Genomic DNA, 15,945 nt, shown 5'->3' with positions numbered 1-15,945 from the left:
GGATTCCAACAAATACACACCATTCATCACTAAAAGTTTGGATACTTTGTGAGCCAGGTGTGATTTGAGGATCAAATTCTATTTCCCTAAAGCCCTAAAACTTTACCAAGACATTTTAAGATTCTTTTTGTTCCTGTGTGTTTGTGTCTCTTTGGGATCCACCCAGGTACGCCACCAGTGAAGTGTATGAGGGCTGCTTCTGTGATGGGAAACGACACGGTTACGGCATGCTGAGTTCTGGCAAGCTGGACAAGAAGTCTTCAGGTGTTTTCATTGGCCAGTGGGTACACCACAAGAAGACGGGATACGGAGTTTACGATGATATCACAAGGTCTAGTTATTGGTTTTCTGTTTTTTCTAAAATCACAAGGAGGATTTCTGTCCTCGCACTATTTTAGAAATTTATTGCTAGCTTCCCTGAGAGCTTCATTCTTTGCCGTAAAACTGGGATGCACCTGATCTCCCTTTTTCTGTTGTGACTCAAAAATTCAGCTCATTTGAATTGTTGTTCATCAAAATAAAGCAGAAAATATTTGTGTAAATATTGTAAAAAAAAAAATATTTTATATAGATATTATATAAATTTCTTTACTTATTTTTACAAATTCACAACAGACAGTCAGCTTTTTTTTATCATGTAGCAGTTAAAGGTAACTGAAATAGGTTTTTGTAATCTTGACCATACTGACTGTATCCTGATGAAGAATTGATGAAACCAGATGATCATCATTCACTTCTCCCATGTGCTGTCTCAGAGGTGAGAAATACATGGGACTGTGGTCAGATGAACAGCGGAATGGTAACGCCATGGTGGTCACCCAGAACGGTCTTTACTTTGAAGGGACCTTCAGAGACAACAAGATGAGCGTAAGTTCAACCTAAAGTATGTTTATTTGTTCATATGTTTATATGTTTGAATGTATACAGATGTGTTTACATGAAGTCACTTTATATATCCACAGCAGGTCAAAGTAGTATGCTGAAACAGAGTGAACAACTGCACCTTTCAGTCTGTTTGATGTGTCATACCACTTTTAGACAGTAGGTGGTGCCATCTACTCACTTGAGTTCATACATCAGCTTAACCCTTTAAACCCTGGCCTCTTTTTGGGGTGTCCACAAGAAAAACAAGAAGAGAATATCTCTGCATCTAGAGGGTGTGTTTGAATCATTCTGGTGTAATAAAACTCTGAAGTTTGTTCAGCGGTGTCAGTATCAGTATTTGGGTCACTGGCTCAGAGAAATAATTTAAGTATTACCTGAACAAACAAAAAATTTGTTTGGGGTATGACTTGTAGCTGAGTTTCTCCTGTTTGATCTGATGTGTCATCTGATGATATTCGTATTGATAAGTGATAAGTGACCTCAAAGTCCCTCAATTGGGGGATTTTAGGGTTCAAGGTGAAAAATAGTTTTCAGGAAATTGTGTTTATTTACGGTGTCTTGTGTTCACCTCTGTGGTCCTAAAGTGTTTTTTAATGGCCTCATAAAGCTTTGCTTGTTTGTCAGTTTTATGTTTATTATGTTTACTCTCAGGGTCCAGGTCTGTTGGTGTCAGACGACGACACGGTTTTCCACGGGGAGTTCTCCGATGACTGGACTGTCAATGGGAAGGTTGAGTGAAACTCAGCTTCATCCTCTGTCTTTCTTTCATGTCTCTGAGCGTCCTCTGTATGTACACAATACATTTAATATTAATGTAGTAATACTTCCCTAATGCTCCTTTTAAAGGGTGTTTTATCTTTTGCTAACGGTGACCGGCTGGAGGGCCTGTTCAGTGGGGAATGGACCTCAGGTTTTAAGGTGGTGGGAACATACACCAAACCAGCCGTTGGAGAACCTGAATATAAAGAGAAGAAACACATGTTGTGAGTAATATTTAGCCAGATTAGAAGCCAGGTTCGTATCGTTCCATCCATATCCATTTCTATTCCTCTAATGTTGTTTTTGATCAGATTCTTCAGGTGTTTGTTTGTTGATGTAAGTGTAATTTTAGCGGTAATGCCCTTTGAAGGAACAGGGAGGAAAATGTTTCTGTGGTATTTAATGCACAAGTTTGGTTCAGAACTTGAACAAAAGTCTCTTTATGTTCTCGTGAAGCCGGCAGGGTCAGTACGTGGTGCCTGCAGGGCAGCGATGGGTCTGTGTGTTCGATGAATGCTGGAGTCGGCTGGGCTGTGATGCTCCGGGGAAAGGAGAGAGGACGACAGCCTGGGAGAACATTGCTGTTACAATCACTACTGCACGGAGACAGAGGTACACAGAGCCCCACACAAAACAGGCAAACATGTGTCACATCCTCCTGACAGATACAGCCGTGGAGAACATCAGAGGCTTGTGTTTGTGTTTGTAGCCCAGACCTCAGCCGGTCCCAGAGCAAAGTGTTGGAGTCTTTGGAGTTCATCCCTCATTACGAAGATCAAGTGACTACAGCCAGCTATGACAACATCAGGAGATACCTCATGAAGGTAGGAGTGGCTGTGAGGGAAACCACAATCTGAGCTTCTTCGTGATCTCTGCACTGATTTTTGTTTGAAAGCATTGCCTATGCATTTTTGTTCCTAGCATTAGCATATTTTTCTCCTTCCTGTGCATATCTGTAAGCATGTGTGTCTTCACCTTTGACAGGCATGTGAAACTCCTCACCACCCCTTGGGCTGGCTGGTGGAGACGTTAGTTACTGTTTACAGGATGACTTATGTTGGTGTGGGATCCAACCGCAGGCTGCTCAGACAGGCTGTCAACGAAATCCAGGCCTTCCTCACACACTTCTACAGCATTGTTCGGTACAGTCAGTTCTGAGTTCTTTTTTTTTTCCTCCCTGTTCTCTTTTCAGATACCTTCAAGTCTTTTACTTTTAGCAGGGTCTGCTGTGTCAATGTATAGCTCCATAAACATTACTTTGGGCAGTGGAAGGTCAAAAGCTTTGTTCCTTTGTTTTAGTGTAGTTTAACTCATTGGCTGCCAGCCATTTTCAGAGCATCTTCAACAATCTTTAAAGACCCAAATAATATTATTTTCCATGACTTTATTAACACCAAAACTACCTGAGAAGAGTGGACTTTCTTCTTTTATACCTCTCTTATGTTTTTTTCTAGTGGTGGGACTTGATTAAAAAAATTAATCGAATTAATGATGCCATTTGTAATTAATTAATTGTAATTAATCACATTTTAATCACATGAATATTCAACATCAGAAGCAACACTTTTCAATTCAACAGATTTTGTAGAAGACTAAATCATTGAATATTCTCATACACAAATTTAAACAACAAAATCCTGTTTATTTTGTTCAGAAGATGTTTTTTTTTTTTTTGTGGACACCACTTTCAAGTACATTCATCAGCCATTATGTGGTAAATAGCGCTGTCAGGAGGTTTAAAAAATCTAGTTATTTACAGGATTTGTAATTAATTGATCTAATTAATCACATTTTAATCTTATATCTGCTTTAAGTCCCCACATAAAGAATTTGAACTGTAGGGCATTACAAAATTATAGTGCACGACTAATCGAATGAATACACGAAAAAGAGAAGATTTGTAAATCCTTTTTTTTTTCAACTGGACAATATTAATTCAAATGTCCGTGTTCCCTGCCATTGACATTTGATTACTGTTTACTGCGTCTATAGAAGTAAATTATATTTTTCAGCGGAGGGAGGCGGGGTCTGGCTGAGCTTGTCAATCAAAATCCTGCTCGTTAACTACTGTGGGTGACAGCGGTGCGCTCTTTGGACGAGAGCTCAGAATGGATATGGGGAGAAATGTGAGATGACAGAGACACAGAGAGACGCTGCAAGTCAGAAAAGTTCAGGCAGCTCACGCTCCAACTGAGGATGTGTCGCTGTAGTTCAGAGAGAAAGAGCGGCGCCATCGTGAGAAAAGACGATGGAGATCATGGAGAGGATCAAAGGATGGAGTGCCCGAGAGGAACACGATCAAAAAAGTTTGATGTTTCTATTTTTTGGACCAAAAACAGGAAGAGAGACATAAAAGAAGAGAGTCCACTCTTCTTAAGTAACTTTGGTGTTCACATGGTCAGAGAAAACATTATTATTTGGATCTTAAAAGATCGTTCAAGATGCTCTGAAATAGCTGGCAGCCCATGAGTTAATCTTGCGTTGATTTTTATAATACGTTAATGTGCGGTGTAATTAATTAATCTAATTAATGCGTCAAAGTCACAGCCCTATTTTTTTCATAAAACAGAACAAACATACTTTTATAGATCATGCTTGTCTCAGGCCTTACTTTGATCCTCTCCATGATCTTTGTCGTCTTTTCTCACTATCACACCGCTCTTTCTCTCTGAACTACACGACACATCCTCAGTTGGAGCGTGAGCTGCCTGAACTTTCCTGACTTGCAGCGTCTCACTATGTCTCTGTCATCTCACATCCTCTCCTCGTATCCATGTTGATCTCTCATTCAAAGAGCGCACCGCTCTCACTCACAGTAGTTTACAAGCAGGATTTTGATTGAGAAGCTCCACCAGACCCCGCCTCCCCCTCTGAAAAACATAATTTACTTCTTTAGATACAGTAAACGGTTGATGTGGGAGTTATGAAGCAACATCTTTAAGTAGAGCTGAGTAACCAGAAAAAAAAGACCTTTTAGTCCTGTTTCCACCAAGCTGTTCAGTTCGGTTCTTCTCAATACAGCACGCATTTTGTGGCGTTTCCATTGACTAATCCCGGGACCCGTCCGTACCATCCCACTTTTTGGGACCCTTCTGTAAGGGGGTCCCATACAAAACCTATCCAACCCCAGAGGGTGGAGCTAAAATGCTGCAGTCTGTTGACTGGTTGAAAGAATCATCACTTCCTGTGTGACAGTGGCTGCTGTATTTCTCCTGCTGGCACAGTCTTCTCAGAAACAAAGCTTGGTTGTTCTTTGTAACAAAGAGCCACATGCCAATCACAGAGAAGATGAATTGCTGGATGTTGCTCTTTCTTTACTGTGTTGGGTTTTCTTCTTCATTGGATTTATCAGCGGGGTACAATGTGTTACGCTGCTATGGCGTCACGCCATTACATAACTGATGAAAGTATCAGCATCTGGCTTACACACTGCCCACCAAGAGGGCACAGTTGGTTGTGGAAACACAAACAAGATCAGGTTTAACTGATCTAACCTGTACCAAACTGTACTGATCCAAACCAGACTGCTTGTTTGGTGGAAACAGGGCTTTATAGACCCCAATCTGTTCCTCAACTGGCTAGACAACAAGTGTTTTACTGAAACGTTTATGTGGGCTGTTTTATCCAAAGTCATATATTTTGTTATTGAATAAAAAAATGCCTGTAGGTTTCTTTTTCCCGGGTTACCTGATGATGGTAGCGTCATCCCAGAACCTCCTGCCTCTCAGTCTGAAAGCAGACACAGCTCAGCCGTCGCAGAGCAAGGGTAAGTGTGATCATACACACACACACACACACACACACTCTCAGTAAACCTACACACAGGTGACATTTTTTAAACCTCATTGCTTCCTCTCTCCTCTAGCGTCCTGGTGTTGAGCTGCTCCTCTCTGCTTTTCCCGGTGCTGCTCCCTCGCCTCTACCCCCCTCTCTTTACCCTTTACTGCCTGCAGGAGGAGCAGGAGGAGGCCCAGTACTGGGAGCGTGTCCTTCGACTCGGCAAACAGCCGGACCAGTCCCTGCTCAGCTTCTTGGGAGTGCAGGAGTAAGTTGTTCAAACTTGGAGTCTGATAAGTCTAGAAAACGTAGATCTGGTTAGTACCAACCAGAATTCTGATTTCTTTGTGTTTTCTGTCGCCTGTATTTACTCTGGCAGGAAGTTCTGGCCTGTCTGGATGTCAATCCTTGGAGAGAAAAAGCAGGTTAGTCAGTCAGTGTGCTAAACTGTACAGCAGTTTCTTCCTCCTGTCATTCGTCCCTGAAACGTTTCTATCTAGTCACCATCAGTGTGCTGCTGCATCTTTAGTTTTTTCTGTCTAACAGGTTTCTGTTGTGTCATAGATTGTGTCCAGCAGTAGAGATGCCTGCTTTGTTTCTGCTGTGGAGACTCTCCAGCAGATCAGGTAGCCTCAGTGCTTCCTCATACGTCATAATAAATGGTCACGCTGATGTCAGATGGATCCACTTTTGGTTCCAGTAGGATTTTAAAGTTACCATAATTCAAACTTGTCATGGAGTACAGTTCTTTAAAAAAATATATATATATTTTATTGGAGACGCAATCAAATGAAATACAATGATATAAATTCAAAATGTACAATGTTCTCTTTTTTTTCTGTTTTTTTTTTTTTCCCCTATATAGATATTTTTTGAAATAATATAAAATATTTTTTTGATACATATATATATTTGAACATACACACATACATCGTTCTACATTAAAATGAATAAATAAATAATAAAACATATAATTATATATATATATATATATATATATATATATATATATATATATATATATATATATATATATATACACACACATACATACACATACATACACACATATGTATACAACATACATATACATATACCTACATAAAATAAAATATATTTTTAATTATATATTGAATAATATGATAAATAAATTAAAAGGAGGTTACCAAATAAGCATGTGCTGAGAAGACAAAAAAAAAGGGGGGGTGTCTACGTTGGAAAGACTGGCAATGATTGAAAATAGTCAAGAAAACAATTTAATTTTTTTTTAAATGCTAGAATTGCCCTTCACTGTTAGTTTTATCTTTTCCATTTTGAAGAAATACATAACATCATTCAGCCATGTTGACAAAGAAGGGGGGTTTGAGGACTTCCAGAGAGGGATTTGACGTCTCGCTAAAAGGGAAGTAAATTCTAATACCTGGGATTTCAGAGGAGGAAGTTGAGCTTTGTTTAGTGAGATCCCAAATATTGCAATGAAGGGGTCCATTTTTAACCGGAATCCCCAAAACTTTTGACAGTGTGGTGAAAAATTCATTCCAAAATTGATTCAGTCTCGGACAGAAAAAGAACATGTGACTCAAATTGCATGGGGAACCGTGACATCTTTCACATTCGTCTACAACCTTAAGGAAATATTTTAGATATGGAGTACAGTTCTAACTCTATGACAGAGGATCAGAGCCACAAGAATAAAGTCATACATTTATGAGAAAGAAAGATGGTAATTTATGACTTTACTAACTTTTTTCTTGTAAATTTACCCTTTTTTGTCTTTAAAGAGGCTTAGAGGAGTTTCTAAGTGAACTTGAAAAAGTCTACCTTCTAGATATATGCCTGATTGTAATCCACACTTTAAAATGAGATTATCAGTGCTAATATTCTAGGTTACAGGTTGTTTTAAATTACTGCTCCTTAGCTTCCCGATCAGGTCGAACAGGACCAGATTGATTTACAGCATGTCTAGGTCTCCATGACAACACCACGCTGGCTGACGAAGTATAGTAATGAGAAGAGAGATCTTTGTATTTCTCTGCTGACAACGATTTCTGTGATTAATTTTGTAGTGATGGTGGACACTGGAGCCTAACTGTCAGACAGAAAAAGGACAGAAGAGCAGAAGAAAGATAAACAGGAGAGAGATAGAGCACAAGCTAAATGCTAACACAGGAGCTAAACTGTTTGTGCTAATGTTGATTCCAACCCACAGTCAGCAGTTATTCTGCAGTGGTCTGTTCAAACTTGAGAGTCTATCAATAAAATGAAGAGTGAGGTTACATTAGCTCTGATTGGTAGATGACAACAGGACATAACCAGGATTCACTAACGTTACACATTACTGACATGTCTTAGAGCACCGGGCTGTCAGCTGTGCTAAATATAGACAGCTACTAAACTACATATAGGGCCACGTAAATGTACTGATAAATACCTTACCTCGCACGTTGTATCCAGAAAATTTGTTTTGATCTGATCTCCATTTAACTCCAAAACAAACACCCCCTTCACTAAAAGTAATTTACCACAGTGTGTGGAGACTCCAGGCCAGAAGGTGGCGAGGGAGTCCAATTAAAACAGATCCTCCTCATAGCATCTTTTACGTGAACCTAATGCTGCCATACTGACTCTAATCAGGTTTTGATACCACTGTTAAATTGATTTATTTCTAAACTATGATGAAGTTCAGGGCTAAGCCATACACACACAAACTGCATTTTTACATTTGACAGCAGAGCATTAAAATGTGTTTTTTATTTCTAACTCCTTTTCATGCAGCACCACATTCACTCCATCAGACAAACTCCTCGTCATCCAAAAGACGTTTGAAGAGTTGAACCAAGAAGTTAAACCAATGCTGAAAGGGGATTTCCTGTGGTGCATGGATGACCTGCTCCCTCTCTTCCTCTATGTGTCAGTCAGGGCTAGGTGTGTTAGAACACACACACACACACACACACACACACACACACACACACACACACACACACACACACACACACACACACACACACACTCACACACACACACACACACACACACACACACACACACTTGATTAATGAATGATGATGTGTTATGACAATGTATTTATGATACAGTCTTAAAGGTGCAGAGCTGTGGACGCTGACTGATCACCTGTGATTCTGTTACAGGATCAGGAACCTTGGGGCTGAGGTCAGCTTCATAGAGGACTTGATGGACCCCAATGTTCAGCATGGAGAGCTGGGACTGATGTTCACCACGCTTAAGGTGAGACCTTCAAAAATGCTCTCAAGAATGCACACACACGCACACACACACACACACACACACACAAACACACACAGGTTAGTCTCCAACACTCTGCTCACGTTTCTTTACACAAGACTTCTACCAAATGTTTATTCAACATCTCCAAGGACGTATTTCAGTTTGAAATTGTGTGGGTTTATACCAGAGGGGAACCCTCTGGGCCTTCCAGGTATTCAGTGAAGGCCGAATAAAAAATACTGACAAAATTTTTGTACTCCTAAATAATTATTTTATTTATTTATTTTGTTTTTATTTATTTATTTGACTCACTGAAATCATAGCAATGAGTTTTATATTATTTTTATAAACTTGTCCTGGCAAACAATGGGTTAATATAACTAAATGGAAAATGGACCAATCACAATTTTCCTTTTGATGGTATCTGGGTAAATCAGCAACACCTTCTGGCAGGCAGGGCCTTCAGTAACTGTAACCAATGCCTGTGTAACTCAAGCGAATGTGGACACAATTTGACAATGACAGCTGTCTTAGCCAATCATATTTTGTTAAGTTGTAGGCGGGATCATTTCCTGTCATCTTCTGGGGATTCGTGAAGCGCCTAACTGTGGCTATTAATGAGTGAGGAGAAAAGAGAAAGTCTAGTCGGCAGAACATGAAGAGAAATGGCAGAAAGTAACACAGAAGACTGTGTGGTTGCTGGATTACTTGAAACTCCTTTTTCAAGGCTGTCTTTTCAAGAAAGGCTTGAAATTGCGCTGAAGCTCGCCAGCTCCAACCTGGTCTAACCTCAGCGCAGGGCAGAGCGCACCCTCCGCATCTGTAATTTGGTGACAGGCGCACATGTGCGCACATGTCAACAAAGCCTCAGAGGCAGGTTTCCAGAGTGTCAGGCACATTTTAATGCAATAAACAATCACAGCAATCACTATTTAATGTAACTGTCTGAACCAGCATATACATTTATATCTATATTAACTGTCCCATCACATCTGATGTCAGATTAAAGCCGTTTGTCATAATGGAAAGTTAACCTGACGGCAGCTGGAAGTTTGATGCACATCTTACAATTAAACAATAAACAGCCTTAACATCTGATACTGAGTATATATCTGGTTCTCTCATTTCATTTAATTCAAAGAAAAGAAGGAGAGAAAAGACGAAGAAAAAAGAGACAAAATAAATGTGTGTCACTCAGGATTTACCCGTGATTTCCCATATTTCCCTGTTTTAGTCTTTATTTTTAACGTGATCTAAAAAGATGGAGTATATTATTGTAAGGAGGATGAGGAGGAGACACCGGGAGAGTATACAGTATATCACTAAAGGTACGTACGATTTAAGCACAAATTTGTGCGCACGCACTGTTCGTGAATGAGGCCCATATTGAGCATAATGATTGATTTTAAGTTGATTTTTTTCAATTTTATATCTTGATTTTTTTAATTGTTTGAAGTTGTGTTAGGTATTGCAGTGTTCAGGCACATGATAAATTTGTAATCCCTCAAAACTATCAATATACTGAACTTCCATGTCACATGATTCTGGCTATTGTTTTTATTTCTTTGTTTGATTGTTTATTGCCATGTGTGGTCCCATGGTCCTACTGAAGGCCCAGTGGCTCGGGCCACGGTTCGCTACTGGTTTATACTAACGTATCATTGATTCATTTGCTGCAGGCCTGCTATATCCAGATTCAGCAGGAGTCCACTACATAGGAGTGTACGGGGACACCAAATACAGTCGACCAGAAGAAGAAGCTGGGGCAGAGCTTCACACGTGGATTAAAGCACCAAAATCTGCTGAAGGTCACTCAGAGGCTACAATGGGGACACACAGGAAAACAGCAAAACACCATATCCACTAGAAACTCATTTGGCTTGTTAGAATTTGCCAAAGTTGTTTTTTGTCTATGAAAACAGTCAAACAATGAAACATCGGCCTCCTCTGGACATGGATGAAAATCTGTACGTCATCTTTCCAGAAGAGACCTTGGTACAATGATTTTGTGAGCTTCAGTGGGACCTGTACTCAGGTACAACACATCAACTCAAGTTCAGTTTCTCAGTTCACTCATTACCAAAGTACATCAGTGGATTCTAAGGTTAGGTTTATTACTGCATGTGGGAACAGTAAGAACACTGAGTGAGGTGTGCTTTTCTCTGCTTTCTAAAGGGGTCGGCATTTGCTCCTGGCAATAAAACTAACTATGCACTTCCACGGTGGAGACAAAGGGTCAGGGTCTACAGTAAATAGAGGGACGGTAACTCATGGTTAAAGGGAATGATAATGTGTGTATTTTCATGATCAGGTGCTCCAGCTATGAAACCTCAGGCTTTCAAAGTCTTTATTTGACTCGCTATGGTTCCATAAAATGGAAATCCTTTAAGACCAACCTGTAAGATAGACTCTGCTGTTTTCTACTGAACAGATTTTAAATGAAACTTCTATCCTCAGGAAATGCAACTATGAAAACATTAATGCATAATATAGCTTCAATTACAGGCACTTGTAAAAGTTCAGGAAATGAAAAGGGAAAAACTTTTTCAAAAGCCAAACAACGCTTCAAACAAATCCCACTTCACAGTCCTGAGATGGTTTGATTCTTTTATTTATTAAATTGTGAGTTTGTCAACACTCGACTGAGACCAGTCTACCAACCCACCACCAAACGCTGCTGTGGTCATAACAGAGTGGATCTGTCTCAGGTGTCAGAACCTCCAACAATGATAAGTCATATTTTTGGGAAAAGCCTTTAACTGAGCACTAAACAAGGTTTCATTTTCATTTGACATTTCATGGTTTGTGTCTCTGTAGCAAATGTTTTTCTGTAAATACACTCGTATGAACAAGTCTGAGGGAGGATGTTGCACTGACATGTTTTTAATTTGTCTATGGGAGAGAGCATTTTTAAATACTTGAACTGTTTTCTTATGAACTACTGCACTTACATTGGAAAGACGAGATGCTTATGCAACATTTTCACATTATTTTCTAAATCTGATCAAATAACAAATGGTTTTTAACCAACCATGGGCTACCCAACAACAAATGGTTCTCTGATCACATTTCTTTTCACTCTTTGATAGTTGGGTTAAAGAACTCTCATGTTTTCTGTCTTTATCCTCTTAGAGAGGTGCGGTTTTAAGGGAATAGTTACTTAATTTATAATTACTCATTGTTTGTATTGAGAGGATACTTCTGTGATTTCTTTTCCTGTGCTAGAAGATTTTTTCAACTCCTCTTATATCTAAAGCAGTCACACTGAGTTACATTATTTAATGACAAAATGGGTGCTGAATCCTCTGTTTTGATTATTAAAAGCACAAATTTTAGAGATTCATGGAACAAATATTAGGAAATTCAGAGCACTGGATGTGTAACGGTAATGTTACTGACTGTTGGTAACCTGAGTCTTTTCTCAGGACTTCAGCAAACTGACAAACTGAAAGTTGGAAACTTAACTGATACGTTTTCTCCTCATTATAGGAAAATTGAATTTGCACTGTCTTTTTTACTCCGGTTTCACTTAGAATGTATGATCTGAATCCGTGTGTGGTCAGAGGAAATGTTTTTACTTTTGCTTTTTATAACTACTGCGGTGTAATGTAACACACAAAAGTAGAAAACAAGTTAGTGTTTCCGGGATGCCCTGCCTCCATTAATAGATTTGTATTTTTTTTTTTTTTAGTACCAAACGTTGGTACCTTTTTTCAAGTCTACCTTTAGTGGAGGTTCAAAAGGCAATAACCTGACTGAATAAATGTTTCATTTTTCTAACTTAGTCTTTATTTTTGTAATATTTTCTAAACCTGTACATAATGAGAGGATGAGGAAAACTGATGTCAAAGTATTCATAGCTTTTGGATTTATATTGATGAGGGAAATTAATTGTGTTGATTGAAAAAGAGGGAAATAAATCCTGAATTCTGGAAACATTTGCTCATTGTTTGTTATTGATATCACTGTACTGACCCAAATATATGACGACCCCGATTTTAAGACGGCCCCCTTCTTTTCAAGACCAAATACTCTGATAACCAAAGGTTACTGTGTTTAAAGAAACTGTTTTTATTGAAATTCACGGAAAATCAATTGAATAATAATTAGAGACTGCTTTGATTTTTGGCTTTAAATCCAATCACTAAGATCTATGTTTCAAATGTAAGTCCCACCACAGCTCTGGTAATGATCATACCTTCGCTATGTTTCTCAATAAACTCACACATCCTCCTGTCAGTCTCTTGGTAACAGTCACTTTGAGGAGCATGATAAGCTTTTCTTTTACTGTTTGAATTTTTCAGACAGTCTTTTTTGGATGCACCACATTTGGATCTTAGACCCCATAACTCTGAAGAAACCAACGCAGGCAGAGCAGCAGCAAAGATTTTCAAAGACTCATACATTGGGTGATAAACATCAGCATATGTTACAAGAGTTGACATGATTGAACAGCTTTTCACTGACTATTAAAAGCAACATGAATGAGACAGGCTGTGTTTATCAATAAAATTAAACCTGCTGAGGGTTTTTTTTTTTTTTTTCCACATTTGAGGTTTATGCAAATCAAAGAGATGTGATTTACCCACAGGAACATCTGTTTGTGTTGTGGTTGAGTCTTAAAATGAGAGCCTGCATTCAGCTCCCCTGCAGGGATGAAACTGAAGGCCTGTCAGAGCTGCAGGTCAGCAGGTTCATGTTGGCACGGCTTCCTCCTCAAACCTTCACATCCTCACACCCGTGATGTGTCGTCCACTCCTCAGCTGTAAGCCCCCGGAGCGGATGAGAGAGATTAAGGCAAAAAGGAGACAGACAAGGCGAGTATGGGGAAGAATACAGAGTAGGGGAGAGTTAAAAAGACAGATAGAGATTTCAAGTCTGAATATTAAAGCATTTCCTCAGGAAGTGATTAAAAAAAAACCTGAGTGAGGAAAAAATTCAGTAGAACTGCTGCATGCATTTAATGCTCCTAATGACAAAAGTTAGTAAGCTAGAAAACTTTCATCTAGATTTCTATCAAGACAGAAGAGTTAGAAAAAACTTGAGAATAGAATTCAGCAGAGACCAAAAAAAAGAAGAAAAAAAATGAAGTGAACACTGTTGTTTCACCTTTACACAATGAAAGAGACTTTTATTTTACTGCTTTACTTTTCAGATTCTTTTCTTAAATGAATGAAAGTGAAAGAAGGTGTTGGAAGAGGACAGTTAAGAGGGAGAAAACATAAAGACTATTTCTTTATTTCAAACTTACTCATGAGATTATTCTAAATGTTTTGTAAGGGGGATTTGTTTCAACTGGACTGCAGCGCCCCCTTTTGGCCTGTAGTCTCACACACACTGTAGTGAAGAAATAATTATTCACAAGGTGTGTGTTTTGGAAATGAACGGAGATCACATCCAAACAAATTATCATTGTTCAAGACAACTTCTTTCAAAGATGTTTGGGGGGACTTTTCCCGCCTTTAATTAGAAGAGGACAGTGGATAGAGCAGGAAATAGAGTGTGAGTGGGTAAAGAGGCCAAAGGCTGGATTCCAATCCAGGCCACCTCATGGAGCGCAACCTAAACCAAGAGATCATTTGCGCTCCATTCAAGACCACTTTTTACCGGATGCAAAGCGACAAGGTAAAGTTACATAGTGCTTTTGTTTAAAACTAATTTTGTCTGTTTTTACCGTAGTTTAGTAGCCAGCCATATTTAGCTCTACTCACTGCCCTTTGCTCTGAGATGCGTCTGTAACGTGATGATAGTGAATCCTAGTTATATCCTACCAGAGCTCATCTACCAACTCCAACCTCACCAATCAGAGCTAATGTAACCTCACTCTTCATTTTATTGATAGACTCTCAAGTTTGAACAGACCACGGCAGAATAACTGCTGACTGTGGGTTGGAATCAACATTATCATAAAAAGACTAACCCATGTTTTAGCCTTAAGCTCGTGTTTTGGCCTTCAGCTTGTGTTTAGTCTTTAGCCCATGTTTGCGCCTTTGGCTCTTGATTTAACCTTTAGCTTGTGTTTTAGCCTTTAGCTGTGTTGTAGCTCTTGTTTTAACCTCCAGCTTGTGTTTTAACCTTAAGCTCCTGTTTTAGCTTTTAGCTTGTGTTTTAAACTTTAGCTCATGCCTGTCTTAAGCATAAATGTAAGTTTCTAACAAAGGCTTTAGTTTCTTTCATGTATTATTTTTATTCACAATGTATTTAGGGTTGTTTCAGAAGAATAAGGTCTACTGTTACACGTTTAAGGCCGGGGTGTCAAACAGCCAAAACTTTTATGTTTAAATTCTTTACATTTACAAGGCAGGGAAATAACCAAGCCTTCTTTCCTTTCCTTCTGCCTTAAATCTTTCTACTTTGTATTTGTGATGTGCCAGCTCAGATTCTCAGGATAGCAATGACAAAAAAATTTGAACTGATTTATTATCTATTGATTGATTATCATTTTTATTTATTTATTTATTTATGCATTCATTTCTAGATACATGTAACTAAATGTTTTGTGCCTTTGTAGATCTGGATGTGATGTGTTTGTTGTCACATGTGGAAATGATTCTCTGAGGTAAACAAGCCGACAAAATTGATGGTACCCTCCAGTTAAAGAGTGAAAAATCCACAATGGTTTCTAAAATAACTTGAAACTGACAAAAGTAATAAATAAATAGATTAAGAACTTTAACTTTAACAGAATATGTTTGTTTTTTGTTTTTTTTCCCCTTGTCCTGTTCAGCGTCACGACAACAGAATTATGGTCTGGCTGCCGTATTGTGCAGAACACATTTGCTTTTCCAAAGGGAGCCATTAGTGTATAAGGCTCCCCTTGAGTGTTAAAATTGTACTCTTTATTAGTGTTTTTTGATATATATTTTATACATAAATACACATACATACATATACATACACACACACATACGTATATATGCACATATATGTACATACGCATACATGTATCCATACAGTTTCCCTCCCGTATATTGCCAAGTTTGAAGATTACTGCTTAACCAGAACAAGGTGATATCAGGAAAGAAACAGTGAAAAAGGAAAAGATTGTAGAGAAGAGACTAGACAGGGGGGGAGAGAGAGACAACAAAACAACAGTAGAGAACAACCACAACAACTGAACAGATGACTACAGACAGGAGAAATAAACAACCAGCTGCTGAGCCTGAAAAGAGGCAGTATCCTGAGGTCTTTGAAGTCATAATCACAAGAAGAACCTGGAGAGATGAACTGGAGAAATCATGAGTAGCAGTGAGCACATCAATGACAATTGTAAAA

The 15,945-nt window shown here is 38.8% G+C and overlaps 1 protein-coding gene across 5 annotated transcripts in view; it reads left to right on the top strand.

Annotated features, from left to right (window-relative positions):
• LOC141808158 (alsin-like) overlaps positions 1–12,832 on the top strand; it is a 35,024-nt gene extending 22,192 nt beyond the window's left edge. For all 5 annotated transcript variants that reach the window (XM_074694563.1, XM_074694559.1, XM_074694560.1 and 2 more), the window contains 14 exons: positions 167–331; positions 756–867; positions 1,537–1,614; positions 1,732–1,868; positions 2,101–2,256; positions 2,354–2,468; positions 2,629–2,786; positions 5,312–5,410; positions 5,510–5,689; positions 5,801–5,846; positions 5,986–6,047; positions 8,197–8,346; positions 8,574–8,670; positions 10,350–12,832. In XM_074694563.1, the coding sequence (XP_074550664.1) occupies positions 167–331; positions 756–867; positions 1,537–1,614; positions 1,732–1,868; positions 2,101–2,256; positions 2,354–2,468; positions 2,629–2,786; positions 5,312–5,410; positions 5,510–5,689; positions 5,801–5,846; positions 5,986–6,047; positions 8,197–8,346; positions 8,574–8,670; positions 10,350–10,388 (1,594 nt within the window). In that variant the 3' untranslated portion in view covers positions 10,389–12,832. The remainder of the gene's footprint in view (positions 1–166; positions 332–755; positions 868–1,536; positions 1,615–1,731; positions 1,869–2,100; positions 2,257–2,353; positions 2,469–2,628; positions 2,787–5,311; positions 5,411–5,509; positions 5,690–5,800; positions 5,847–5,985; positions 6,048–8,196; positions 8,347–8,573; positions 8,671–10,349) is intronic.
• Positions 12,833–15,945: the final 3,113 nt, after the last annotated feature.

Source organism: Halichoeres trimaculatus, unplaced genomic scaffold, assembly GCF_033239565.1.
Source record: "Halichoeres trimaculatus isolate MK-OKI-2021-1 unplaced genomic scaffold, fHalTri1.1 fHalTri1_scaffold_19, whole genome shotgun sequence".
NCBI classification, from domain to species: domain Eukaryota; kingdom Metazoa; phylum Chordata; class Actinopteri; order Labriformes; family Labridae; genus Halichoeres; species Halichoeres trimaculatus.
This window is presented reverse-complemented; position numbering and strand designations above follow the sequence as displayed.